Genomic DNA, 13,999 nt, shown 5'->3' with positions numbered 1-13,999 from the left:
GGAGATTTAGTCGCCCGGTGACAAATCACCTCTTCATCAGGCGACTAATCTCTCCCAATGCCTTCCCGCCGACTAGAATCGAAATCGCCAGTGGGGTGGCACTCAAAACGCTTCATTTTCCGAAGTTGCTTCAGGGGCGGGACAGACGAGAAGATTCGGGGAGAGTAAGTCGATTGACGACAAATCGCCTCTTCTTCGGGCGACTTATCTCCCCGAAAAGCCTTCCTGCCGACTAGAATGTAAATCGCTAGTGGGATGGCACTTTGTTTTCCGAAGTCACCTTAGGGCAGAGACAGACAATAAGATTCGGGGAGATTTAGTTGCCCTGCGACAAATCACCTCTTCTTCGGGCGACTAATCTCCCGGCAATGCCTTCCCGCCGGCCACAATGTAAATCGATGACGCGATTGCACTCGGAGCACTTCATTTTCCGAAGTTGCCCATAGTTTCCTCGTGAGGCAACTTCGGAAAACGGATCGATCAGAGTGTCATCGATTTACATTGTAGCCGGCGGGAAGGCATTGCCGGGAGATTAGTCGTGCGAAGAAGAGGCGATTTGTCACAGGGCAACTAAATCTCCCCGAATCTTAGCATTTGCCCTAAATGAAATCGAGAAATCTATTAAAACCGATATGATCATTTAGTCGGCAGAATTACATAAGGAACATGTGTGGGCGGATTTACACAGAACACAATGAAGGAGACGGACACACAAGGTCACTTTCTCTCACCCTGGCAGACACTGGGCTCTTAGCCGGCCTGGTGACAATCCCCCTCCTCACAGGCGCCTGCAGCAGGTTTGGGAGCCGGACGAGACGAGTCAGAGCGGAAGACATGTTCGAGATTGTGCGTGTGTCAGCAGCAGCTTCAGCTCACACAAGGTCAAGCGGAATGAATCGGCAAAGCCGCAGCTTTAGCTTTTATAACCTTCGTCACGTGACAGCTGATCGACGCCGGTCTGAGGGAAGCCATGTTGTGACGTGTATAAAGTGCGCCGCATATTTCCTTCACTGATCTGCACTTTTTTTATTGATACTCCTGCATCAGTAGTCAGTCATAAAACATAAAATTATAATTTAGATTCATTTTGTAGACTATATTGGTTATTGAGCGACCACGCCTGTCGCCAAAAATTGAACGTGTCTGAGTCCCCGCCCCCTCCCGCTGGTCAGCAATGGCTGCGGAGAGACCGGATGTGCGTCATTACGTGCTGACAAGTTGTCATTTAGTGTTTGTTGTGGAACAGGTGCAGAGGGGAAGTAAAAATGTCCCAGCAGCCCCTGTCAGGCAAATGTCTCAACATGTAGTGACGTCTCGTACCCCTGGGGTGTGTCTGGTAAATTTATCAGCCCTGTGCTCCCCAAATAGTTTGTAGGAAAACTGTCACCCCATAATTACAAAGAAGAGAGAGGGGAGTCAGTCCATGGGGGAACCCTTTCCTTATTCAAAGCACCCGTTAGCCCAGTGATCCCCAATATACCTCGAACTCTATTGTTTCCATGAATTGATCCCCTGATATCCCTCCCCCACTCATTAATATCCTTACAGGCACCCCACTAATTTACTACTCAATACATGCTGCAAACAGGGACATTATTAACTATAACTTCCCAGTACCCCTCCTTCCAATACAGCGGCCTCCATTATTAGGCTTTCCACCTTTTCCGGAAAAAATACCGGCCTTCCTTTATTTTATCATTTTTCTCTATTAATAACATTGGGATCAACCTTCATTTTTAGTGGCCAAGCCAGTAAAATACCAGCTAGGTGGCAACTCTATCCATTATCCCAGCACCTCCTCTTCCAATACACAGTATCCTCTGGAATCCCAGAACTTCCAATACATGGTGTCCCCTGAAATTCCAGAACCTTCTCTTCCAGTACACTGAGTCACATGGAATCCCAGCACCTCCTCCTCCAATACACAGAGTCCCCTGAAATCCCAGAACCTTCTCTTCCAATACACAGAGTCCACTGGAATCCCAGCACCTCCTCTTCCAATCAGGCCTGGACTGGGAGTCAAAATAGGCCCTGTGTCACGGCCGGCACCTGATACCAGAACAAATTCCAAGCACCCTGGTCTCGGCTCGGCTTCACCAGTAGTGTGACCACAGTTGGGCTTCGGGAGGAGCCCTCAGCTTACTTGGGTGCCACCTGGACTTAACAAGGGGTGCAAGGAGAGATGTTCTGGCTGGCAAAGGGGCACGGCTGTTTAGCAGAGTCTTTAGGCCGAAGGTCACGGTACAAAAGGACAAGGCAAGCGGATGGTCAGACAGGCTGGGTCGAGGCAGGCAGATATCAGAATAGTCAGGCAGGCAAGGGTCAAAACCGGGTATCAAACAGACAGGGATCAGGCAAGAGAGCGGTCAAAGTTCAGGCTGGGTCAGGATTCAGAGTTCAGAATAGTCAGGATACAGGCAGGGACAAACACGGACAATCAGAACAGGATACAGATTCAGGGTCAGAAAGCACAAGGCTCAGGAAGCACCAGGATAACAATCCTATCACGGGCAATGACAAACACTAAGAATGCCCCTTTAATACTTTAAATTTCGCGCCATTGCGCGCTGATGTCATCACGCCAGCGCGCATGCGCCTTCAAAACCCGGAAGTGCGCGCCGCACGCGCACTAAGAGAGTGCTAGCGCACGAGAAGAGAAGCGGCGGGCGTCCCCGCCACACCACTGGACCACCAGGGTGAGCTATATTCCTTGCACCCTGCCATTCCAAGTACGCAGAGGCCCAAACAGCCCCCTACCAGCCCAAACAGCCCCCCACCATCCCACTCTATGGTAACTTTCTATGGAACCATACAGCAGCCCCCCTGGCATTTGCCAGAACCCACAGATTGCCAGTACGGGCCTGCTTCCAATATACGGTGTCCCCTGGAGTCTTTGGGCCCCTCAACCTTAGACCAGGCACTGTAAACAAACACATTTTTTAAGGGTGGGCCCCAGCATGACCACTTTGGGAGTCATTCAGGAGGTCCAAAAAAGAAGACACAGGCAGGGCTGCTTTAACAAAGCAGCAAATGGGGCATCTGCCCAGGGCCCACTGTGCCATTATGTCTTTCATTTTTTTATTACATTTTTAGCACGTGTGCCGTTAATTATTGGCCATTTTTCAGGGATTTTACTGGTTTATCTGGAATGAATGGAGTTTTCATTGGCCATTTCTACATTAATTATACCGGCACGGCTGGAATTAATATTCTGATCCATTTTATGTAATAATAATACTGACATGCCTATGGTTAATATGCCCATTATCTACTTTACTTAGGAATTATATTGGCACATCTGAGTAGGAATTAGTAGTAATTATAGTGGGTGTGGTCATGTCTTTATTACTTTTTTTTGGAGCATGGTATGCAGAAGAATAAGGTAGGGAGCAATAGCACTCCAGATCCCTGAATGGATATTTTGCTTGACATTCTCATTCGGTTTTATATAGGAACAGTTGGAATGATTGTTATTGCACATAAATCACAGTGTTGCTGGTAGAAATATCATTAGACTCAAAGCCACTGATGTGCAATGTCACGCCTGTGTCCCATAATCCAGTGTGGTGGAAAGTAATCCTTACCCCCTGGCAGCCTCAAAACTTGTAGTCATTGCTTTTGTCTTATGACTTTGCAATTCCTCTGAAAATTAAAAAAAAAAACACTTACATTTATAAATGTATTTTCATTTATCGTGTGGTTTTTTTTCTTCTTAATTATAAAAAAAAATGCTTTATTAAAATTGTATTCATCCAATGTCAGAATCCTATTGATCGGGTTTTTTATCAAATTAATTTAATAAAAATAAATTAAAATTATTTACCAAAACTGTACTTGCCGGTAAATTCTGTAAATTCGTAATACATAAAGGGCACTCTGGTCACACATATTGATGGGTAAATTCCCCAAACACTACGGCTGATAATTCACCAATTTACTAAAAGGCGAGGAAGAAAATTCGCTAACGAAACAGCTCAGCACTAGAGCACTTTCAATCCATTTTTCCAGGCCTGTTTTTGCTCAGGCGAACGATCATTAATCTGCAAATTGTAAACTTTCCACTACGTTACCCTTTTCTCCAAAGTCTACTTCACCTGGTTCTACCTGGCAAATTGTTAAGCTGAAGCTACATCCTCAATATCATACCTCCCAACTGTCCCTTTTTCGGAGGGACAGTCCCTCTCTTGACAGCTCAACCCGCAGTCCCTCATTTGTACTGGAAAGTCCCTCTTTTCTCTGCACTGAACAGCCAGAAAAAGAAACAAAGTTTCTCACTTAATTGGCTTTTAGCAGAGAGCCCAGAACAGCTAACAGGTGCAAATAAGATACTTTGTAACAATTTTGAGACACAAAAACACAGTTTAGATAAGGAGAAATATTTTCAAACTTTCATAACCTGCCAAATTTTGTAAAACAAACATGGTAATTAGGGGGTGTGGCCACAGAAAGGGGTGTGGTCAAAAAATTGCTGCGCTACGTGCGGAAAAAATTATTTTGTCCCTCTTTTTACTTCCAAAATGTTGGGAGGTATGTAATATGACTATGTCAGTGACATCATTTCCTGTATTCAAAAAAAAGTCATAAATGTGGGATTATGTTAACTGTTAAATGTATGTTAATTAAACGTTTTTAACCATTTGAAGCTCATTGCACATTCATTTTAGGGTTGACTCATGTCTAGGACAATAGAGGATCTCTTTTGTCTTTATTTTGCTTCCTTGGACATTTTTAAAATAAGTGGCGACTTCCAGCAATTTCACCATCACTAATAAATACCTACATTTGACCTGTATTTAAATTAAAGTAAGTGTAATTAAGTTAAAGGACCGGTAACATCAATTTGTTTTAAAAAAAATTTGTTAGTATACAACAAAACAGAAGGACAAATGAAACTTTGAAATTGCTAAGTCTTTATTAAGAAATAACTTACAGAAACTCCGCTTCAGAAAAGGCGACAGGGCGTCGATCCATCTTGCGGCACTCGATTTCTCCTCCCTGGCTATCTCCTATAGGAAGGCAGGGAGGAGAAATCAAGCGCCGCACAATGGATCAACTTTTCTGAAGAGGAGCGCAAGCGGAGTTTCGGTAAGTTATTTCTTAATAAAGACTTAGTGATTTCAAAGTTTAATTTCTCCTTGTGTTTTTTTGTCGTTGTATACTAACGAATTTTTTCTTAAAAAAAATTTGATGTTACTGGTCCTTTGTTTGCTAGCAAGAAAGAAACGCTAGAGAAAATTTGCTAAGAAACTTTCGTGTTGACAAAGTTTTGCTAGGGACAATACATCCGCGTTTATTTACTGAGACGAATTTTCACATTTTGATGAATACAGGTAGTTGTAGCAAAATAACGTCTGATGTAGTTAGGATTGGCACCTTTTCATAAAATGCTTACCGGCTGGTGGTGTAGGCGGGAGCAAATGGGCAGGCCGTGACGTAAAAGGGGACAGGCTGTGACGTAAAAAGGGGCGTGCCGTGACATAAAGGGGTGGGCCTGAATGCACCATTGGCTAGAAAACAGCAAAAACTGTAAATTGGGGGCGGGCCGAGGGAGTATTACAAATTTACCGGCCTTACTGGTAAATTTGTAATACCGACCTTGGTAAGTGTTTTACCGGCTTAGCCGGTAAAGTACCGGCTGGGTGGCAACCCTAGATGTAGTTGATTGAAGTATGGTGAAGATTTCCGAAACAAATATAACCTAAGTAAATTTTCCCCTTTTTCTCTCTCTCTCTCTCTCTCTCTCTCTCTCTATACGTATATATAATTACATTTCTACTTTCTATACAAGCACCAATGGGCTACCTACTACACCAGGCCTTATATGCCTATATAGAAAAGAAATATCACTAGTCTCTAGTGTAAAAGTACAATGCATCAGTTGTTAGCTATATTTAGTTTCTACATTAGGGATGTCCAACCTGTGGTCCTCCAGCTGTCTTTGAGCTGCAGGAAGGCTGTTGGGGGGGTTGTGTTGGTTTTAGTTGGAAAACAGTTGTGAGGTTGCAAATTTGACACTCGAGTTCTTTCCCTTAGACTGCCCCAGCCATCAGGCATCACCCAGGGAATCCTCTTTCCAAAGTGTGGCCCTTTATTGTTAAATCTGAAATGTTCCCTTAACAAGCAACAGTATTTGCCTGCTGCAGTACAGAACAGTGCAGCTCAAGACTACTTTTGTTATATTATATCAGGGTGAACACTGTCATTAAGCATTAAATGTGCCAGGTAAAGTATAGAATGATAATGTCAAGTTGTGCACAAACAAATAATGTAGGTTTAAGGCAAGAAGAAGGCAACATTGAGTGCAAAGATCTGCATTTGCCCCATGAATACAGAGAGGACAGGGCTGCCATGTACCCAAATTCTTTATCTGGCACAGGGTCTAAAGTACAGAAAGACCCTTGTACAGGCAGATTCGGGGAGATTAGTCGCCTGGCAATAAATCTCCTCTTCTTCAGGGTGATTAATCTTCTCAAACTGCCTTCCCGCCGGCTAAAATGTAAATCGCCAGTGGAATGGCACTCGGATCGATTTGTTTTCCGAAGTCGTCCAAAGTTTCCTGGTGAGGCAACTTCGGACGACTTCAGAAAACAAAGCTCTCCGACTGCCACCCCGCCGGTGATTTACATTGTAGCCGGCGAGAGGCAGTTCGGGGAGATTAGTCGCCCTGAAGAAGAAGAGATTTGTCGCCGGCCGACTAATCTCCCCTTAATCTACAATTGGCAACAATTCTCCTTAAAAGACATGCCATAGAATAACATTCAGACCGTTGCAAATAAAACCTAATACTCATTTCAATCTGGCTCAATTATGGGAAAAGGAGGCTTTTTTTCCTCAATTAAGTAAATGGTTTTATTGAGATAATAACGCTCATGTATAAGAGTCCTTACACCTACATGCGTCTATTTTATTGCAACCCTGTTTATTTTCCAATAGTAAGAATGAAAGCCTGGGCACATCAGCATTTCAGCCGTTGGGAGTATCTGCAACAGGTGAAGCGTTAAAGATTGTTTTCTCTAGGGACATGCGTCTCTATTTATGATTTATTACTCCGAGAATTGTAGTTCTGCAACAGCTGAATGTTGCAATTGAATGTTTGCACCTTGGATATCATAGTATATAACAAATTATATAACATATGCTGGAAGTTGCAGCTTTCCAAATGCTAAAGCAGTGATTTGCTTTGTGTTATTTGCAGATTCTGTAAGTTATTTTCTTACTCCAAGAATAGGCACTTTTTTCAGGATTCAGACTTGTTATTTGCTCTCTGTAAGTGGTATTGCCTATGCAACAAGATGCTTGGAGTTTTTGCTAACAAGTTAAGCTTTGTATTTTATTTGCATAATTGCATAGAAAACAGAAGCAAATTTCATTTTGTAGCATGAACAACTAGCCCTTTATCTCTGTTACATTATATGCAAAGTTCCCGTAGGAAGCTGCATTTCCTGATTGTGCATCTGTTGCAGTATATTATATATTTTTTCTGTATGGACACTTGAATAGTGTAATTATGTGCATTATTCTAACTATGGATAAATGAAATCTTTACATCGTCTCTCTTTTTTGCTCTCTATCTACACACACACAGCACTTTCTAAGTAAAGCCTCTATATCCAGGAATAGCAATGTGTATGTCGGATCTGTATACTAGTGGAAGGGGAGGGCGAGGCCACTATATTTGGTCACTCAGTAGTCAGACCCTGGCTCGGACCCTCACAAGGCCAGTCAGTTCTGGCTTCTGTCTAAATATGGAGTTCACCGAGTGTGGGGCTTTCCCTGGGCAACACCACAGGGCCACCCTGGGTATAAATACATAGGTGCCTGCAACTCATCCCAGCGCACAGCTACTCCTACTCTCTCCCTGCAGCACACGGTAAGACCTCCATTTAATCATTTTAACCCCCTTGCTTGCTGAACATTATTTTTTCTTCCACCAGAGCACTGTAAAATATCCTGTACTTATATTCCTCTTGCAGACCTCTGCCCAATATCTTAACCTCTTGCAGAGAATTCTTAAAGGGGTAGTTCAACCAGTTAACTTTTTGCAGAATGGCCTATTCATAACAACTTTTCAATTGGTCTTAATCATTTTAAATCATTTGTCTTCAAGCTTTTAATTTAAAATGTGGTTCTCAGGGTTACTGACCCCTGCAACTAGAAACCTGTTGACATTTGAAGTCACAGCTTTATTGTTTTTGTTGTAATACTTTTTTTTCTAATCAGTCCCTATTCATTCCTATAATTCAATCTACTGCCTGGTTACTACATTAAGGGTGGTGACACACACTAAAGGTGGCCATAAATATAGAGATCCGCTTGTTTGGCCAAAGGAGCGGATCTCTCCCCAATATCTCTCCTTGGAGCGCTTTGTTTCTCGACGTTTCCTCGGGAGGCAACTTCAGAAAACAAAGCAATCCAAGTGCCATCCTGCTGGTGATTTACATTCTAGCCCATGGAATGGCTTTTCGGGGAGATTAGTCGCCCGAAGAAGAGGAGATTTGTCACTGGGCAGTTAATCTCCCAGGAATTTTAGATTGTGTGTCACCACCCTTAATAAGAGTGTAACAACCAGATAATGTCTGATATTCCAAACTGGTGAGCTACTCAAAAAATATTTAAGTAATGGATAATGACTAATTTTTAAAAAAAATTAGACCAATTGCAAATTATCTACATTTAAAGGTGAACTACCACTCTAACTTCTCTCCTGCTATGGTGGGCTTTACTACATCCCTAATTTTTCCTTGCTCTGATATCCTTCTCTCCTCCTTGACTCTGCTTAATGCTTCTCATACTTAATGGTGCATCTTTTTCCCTGCAACTGCCAGACACCCCCATTCCCCACCAGAGCACCCCCATTCCCCACCAGAGCACCCCCATTCCCCACCAGAGCACATTAAACTTCTCCCATTACAATGCATGCATCCCTTAACTGTTCAAATATGCTCATTACCTCCATTTTTAGTATCCACAGTGCGCATAACTTCTTCTCCAGCAGAACATACTTCTTCCCTCCCAACATAACTTATTTCCTGAATACTCCTGTTCTGAAATGACCAGTCGTGTACACTATGTAGTTAGGTCCATGAGTAGTATTCTCTGCTTCCCTATTTCCATGCCCTGTAGAACATGCCCAGCATCTGAAGTCTGGAAGATACTTCCAAGGGGTATATTTATCAAAGAGTGAAGTTAGAGTGAAATTCCGCCACTCTCCATTAATTTCTATGGGATTTTGAAAGACGTATTTATCAAATACTCTTTTAAAAATCCCACAGAAATGAACGAAGAGTGGCGGAATTTCACTCTAGAAGACTGTGGTGATCTCTAACTTCACTCTTTCAGAAATATACCCCTAAGTGTCTCAGTTTTAGAGGCCAGAGAAAGCTCAGCTTCTTTCTTCTGAGAGACCCATAGAGCATGACTGTATCATCGTTTAAAGTAGCTTCTCTCTTCACAGACCCCTATAGGACGTACCTTGCTGTTTTCTTTGCAGAGCAGTATAAGTGTAGGGGATACCTCCTTTCTGTCTCATTAATGCCCATATTAATCCTGTCTCCAGTCTGTACAGTATACTGTAGTCCATACCATGCCATCACTGCACACAGTCACTTCTGCAACCCCCTATCAGATAACCATGTAGCCACTTCCTAGAAGAGCCAGAGACAGCTGGAACAAGTGACAGAAAGGAACAGCTGAGAAATAAAAATTGAGTCCTAGGGAGAGACCTGGCAAAGTCAGACAGGTGTAGGGGGTGGCAGTAAACACAGAGCAGCCATAAAACATATTATTCTAATCTTTCCACCCCTCTCTCATTCATAGTCTCTCTCCAGGCTCAAACATGTGTGACGACGATGAGACTACCGCTTTGGTGTGCGATAACGGTTCTGGCTTAGTGAAAGCTGGTTTTGCCGGAGACGATGCTCCCCGTGCTGTGTTCCCTTCCATTGTGGGACGTCCCCGTCACCAGGTAAGACTTCATTAAAACTGTATAATTGTTATTGTATCACTAGTTTCCATTTTTACTGTTGTGCATAAATTAGGGATGCACCAAACCCACTATTTTGGATTCGGCCAAACTCCCGATTCCCAAAAGATTTGGCGAATTTGGAAATGAATATGAATCCTAATTTGCATTCTAATTACATATGCAAATTAGGGGTGGGAAGGGGAAAACATTTTTTACTTCCTTGTTTTCTGACAAAAAGCCACACGATCTCCCTCCCCGCTCCTAATTTGCATATGCAAATTCGGATTTGGTTCAGCCAGGCAGAAGGATTCGCCTGAATCCGAATCCTGCTGAAAAAAAGCTGAATCCCGAACCGAATCCTGGGTGCATCCCTAGCATAAATACATAGCAAAACACTCCTACTGTTTTTTTGTAATGTTTTAATGTTTTTAAAAGCCTTAAGGTAATGATCCAAATTTCATAAAGATCAGAAAAATCCTATATCCCAAGCATTCCGTATAATAGATTCCATAAATGCCATAAAATATTCACCATATCAGCTTTTAAAGTAAAAAAACGGAACAGCTACTCTAAAACAAGAACTCCCCATATCCAGAGTGAGATGCAGAAGACATTCACAAGAACTCTAGTGATACTTTCACTGCCTTATAATGAACTAAAATATTATGCATGATACTACAATAGTACATAGATGTAAAGTCCTCTACATGTTTACGTATGTAGTGGCCCTCTAGGACTAATTTAAAAAATGTACTAGTATTTGCTGGGGCACCTGAGGATTGCTTCCTTCCCTTCTTGTCTGGATTTTTACTGGATCACTGGTGAGGGCAACATCTTGTTATCCGTTGACCTCCTCTCAGAGTGCACCCTGGTCATCAAGTGCTTTTGTTCAACCAAGTTGTAGATCTGCATCAAGATGTATTTTTTTTTACCTTTTCTTTTCAGGGTGTCATGGTTGGTATGGGCCAGAAAGATTCCTATGTAGGGGATGAAGCCCAGAGCAAGAGGGGTATTCTGACCCTCAAGTACCCAATTGAGCATGGTATCATCACCAACTGGGATGACATGGAGAAGATCTGGCATCATACCTTTTACAATGAGTTGCGTGTGGCCCCTGAGGAACACCCCACCCTGCTCACAGAGGCACCTCTTAACCCCAAAGCCAACCGTGAAAAAATGACACAGATCATGTTTGAGACCTTCAATGTTCCAGCAATGTATGTAGCCATCCAGGCCGTCCTGTCCTTATATGCATCTGGACGTACCACTGGTGAGACCAGATTTCTTCTATTTCTCATTAGCTTTATTGCATCAGGTTAGCTCTTTTACAAAAACAAAGGCACTTTTGCTTAATATGTTTATGCTTGCTTTATTCTAGGTATTGTCCTGGACTCTGGTGATGGTGTGACCCACAATGTGCCAATTTATGAAGGTTATGCTCTGCCTCATGCCATCCAGCGTCTGGACCTTGCCGGACGTGACCTGACCGACTACCTCATGAAGATCCTGACTGAGAGAGGCTACTCTTTTGTCACAACAGGTGAGCAGACTTCATTATGTATTTTGTTTGAAATAGATACAAATATACCTTAAGAGCTACTTGTAGTAGCTACAAATATATTTATGCAGAAGGCTGTAGAACTAGTAAGAGCTGACGCATCGCACAAAGTTCAAGTGATAAATGCCCACATCATCCAGGTAGAACTAGTAACAGTGGAAACATCTCACAAAGTTCAAGTGATGTTCAAGTGATAAATGCCCACATCATCCAGGGAGAACTAGTAAGAGCAGAAACATCTCATAAAGTTCAAGTGATACAAGCCCACACCATCCAGGTGTGCCAATTTAAGATATATAACAACTCATCCTATTATATTATTTCCCCCCTGCCCAGCTGAAAGGGAGATTGTGAGGGACATCAAGGAGAAGCTTGCCTATGTGGCTTTGGACTTTGAGAATGAGATGGCAACAGCAGCCTCTTCCTCATCTCTGGAGAAAAGCTATGAGCTCCCAGACGGACAGGTCATTACAATTGGAAATGAAAGGTTCCGCTGCCCAGAAACACTCTTCCAGCCATCCTTCATTGGTGAGTATTCTCATATTTTTCAATAAAATTGCTAACTTGATGTTAAATGCCTTTGTTATGGTATCATTATACTGTATAATCTTTATTTCTCTTTCTTCCAGGTATGGAATCTGCAGGTATCCATGAGACCACTTACAACTCCATCATGAAGTGCGACATTGACATCCGTAAGGATCTGTATGCCAACAACGTTTTGTCTGGTGGTACCACCATGTACCCTGGTATTGCTGACCGTATGCAGAAGGAAATCACAGCCCTTGCTCCAAGCACAATGAAGATCAAGGTAAATAAGAGAATTATCAAATTAAACGTTGATATGAGTTAAATCATAGATTCAGGAGGCCTTTATAAAACTCTGGTGGACACCTTGCTCCATGGGTTGCACCTCAAAGCGCAGGTTTTTTTTAGACCGAGAATGGAACACAAAGATCTGAACATTTGCACTTAATACAGTCCTGTCTACATTTGTCAGTGCTACATTTGGGGGGCAATGGTGAGCAGCTCATAGGTATCCCCTGCAATGTTTCCTAGCTTGCATGCCATTAAGACACGGACTTGAGGGTGCAGGATAGCCCTCTCTATAACACTTGCCTAGGGTAGAAGAGAATTACTTGCTACTGAATCAACCAATGCTTCCAGTGATCCCCTTTTACACTTTGTAACCGTATGTTTCTTCTTCTCTTCAGATTATTGCTCCCCCAGAACGTAAATATTCCGTATGGATTGGAGGCTCCATCCTTGCTTCTCTCTCTACCTTCCAACAGATGTGGATCACCAAGCAGGAATATGATGAGGCTGGCCCCTCAATTGTGCACAGAAAGTGCTTCTAATTATGTTCTTACCCCAATCCCTCTGTGTACAGTTCTCACAAATATGTACAAAATGACAGTAAAAAATTTGTTATGAACATTAAAAAGCTCTGTCCGTTTTATATATTCTGTGCATGCACAGTAATGGAGTTGGGGAGTTGATTCTTTTTCTGATTTAGGATGATGAAAAAGCCTGTTTGGCTATCCTTCTTCTTTCAATAATATAAGCACCAATGATAGAACAGTGAGTAGTTCACATTCTATATTTTTATGGGAAATTGGTCCTCATGTAGTAGTGATGAATTCCAAGTCTACTGTAATCTGGTGCCAAGAGCTGTTATTTCCATAGCCAACCACCGGCTTAACCAGCATACCTACATCCTAAGCACACAATGGTGCCTTCACTATCTAACCCTCTAGTTTATTTTCTTTTGGGGAAACTTTTGAAGCTCTATATATATTTACACAGCAATATCTAAAGTCTCTCTATCCCACATCAATTTGGCCCTGCACCCAGAGACAATGTCGGACTTGGCCAATGGGAAAAAACCCAGTGGGCCCCCGCCCCTCATGGGCCCCCGCTGGCCCAGACCTGCTCCCCCAATCAGGCATCCCGTAAAAAAAAAACAAAAACACCTGCACGTTTCTCCACGCAGGTGCGCAGTGTACCAGCGCCCATCAGTCGCTCACAGGGGAACTGGGAACGCCCTTCATGTGGCAGTCCCGGTGGGCCCCCATTGCTCCAGTCCGACCGTGCCCAGAGACAGATGTATTTGCCCAGGTCTGCTTGAGTTGCCAGACAGTGATGCCATGCTTCTTTCCTTTTTATGGGGCACAATTATATTATAGAGTGTCTATATCAGGGGTTCCCTGAACTTTTTTTACCCATGAGCAACATTTAGGTGTAAAAAGAGTTGGAAAGTGATTCAAGCATGAAAAATGCTCCTGGGTGGTCCAAAATAAGTGCTGTGATTGGCTATTGGTAGACCCCAGCCTCCCTACAAGAGGCTTTGGCAGTACATCTGGTTTTTATGCACCAAAACTTGCCTCCAAGCCTAGAATTCAAAAATAAGCACCTCCTTTGAGGCCACCGGGAGCAACATCCAAGGGGTTGGGGAGCAACATGTTACTCACAAGGCA

At 42.9% G+C, this 13,999-nt stretch overlaps 1 protein-coding gene across 1 annotated transcript; it reads left to right on the top strand.

The window, feature by feature from the left end:
* The first annotated feature begins 7,843 nt into the window (after positions 1 to 7,843).
* Positions 7,844 to 12,966, top strand: acta4.S (actin alpha 4 S homeolog). Its single transcript, NM_001088897.2, has 7 exons — positions 7,844 to 7,870; positions 9,817 to 9,964; positions 10,910 to 11,234; positions 11,343 to 11,504; positions 11,859 to 12,050; positions 12,152 to 12,333; positions 12,737 to 12,966. Exons 2-7 carry the CDS (start codon positions 9,836 to 9,838, stop codon positions 12,878 to 12,880), a joined length of 1,134 nt encoding a protein of 377 aa, NP_001082366.1. The 5' UTR covers positions 7,844 to 7,870; positions 9,817 to 9,835; the 3' UTR covers positions 12,881 to 12,966.
* The last annotated feature ends 1,033 nt before the right edge of the window (positions 12,967 to 13,999 follow it).

Source organism: Xenopus laevis, chromosome 4S (genome assembly GCF_017654675.1).
Source record: "Xenopus laevis strain J_2021 chromosome 4S, Xenopus_laevis_v10.1, whole genome shotgun sequence".
In the NCBI taxonomy this organism is placed as follows: domain Eukaryota; kingdom Metazoa; phylum Chordata; class Amphibia; order Anura; family Pipidae; genus Xenopus; species Xenopus laevis.
This window is presented reverse-complemented; position numbering and strand designations above follow the sequence as displayed.

Excerpts from the sequence above, each read along its gene's own strand:
- acta4.S (NM_001088897.2), top strand. The coding sequence starts at position 9,836 with ATGTGTGACGACGATGAGACTACCGCTTTGGTGTGCGATAACGGTTCT. Across the intron at positions 11,505-11,858 it reads CTACTCTTTTGTCACAACAG|CTGAAAGGGAGATTGTGAGG; the intron begins GTGAGCAGACTT and ends CCCCCTGCCCAG. Across the intron at positions 12,334-12,736 it reads CAAGCACAATGAAGATCAAG|ATTATTGCTCCCCCAGAACG; the intron begins GTAAATAAGAGA and ends TCTTCTCTTCAG.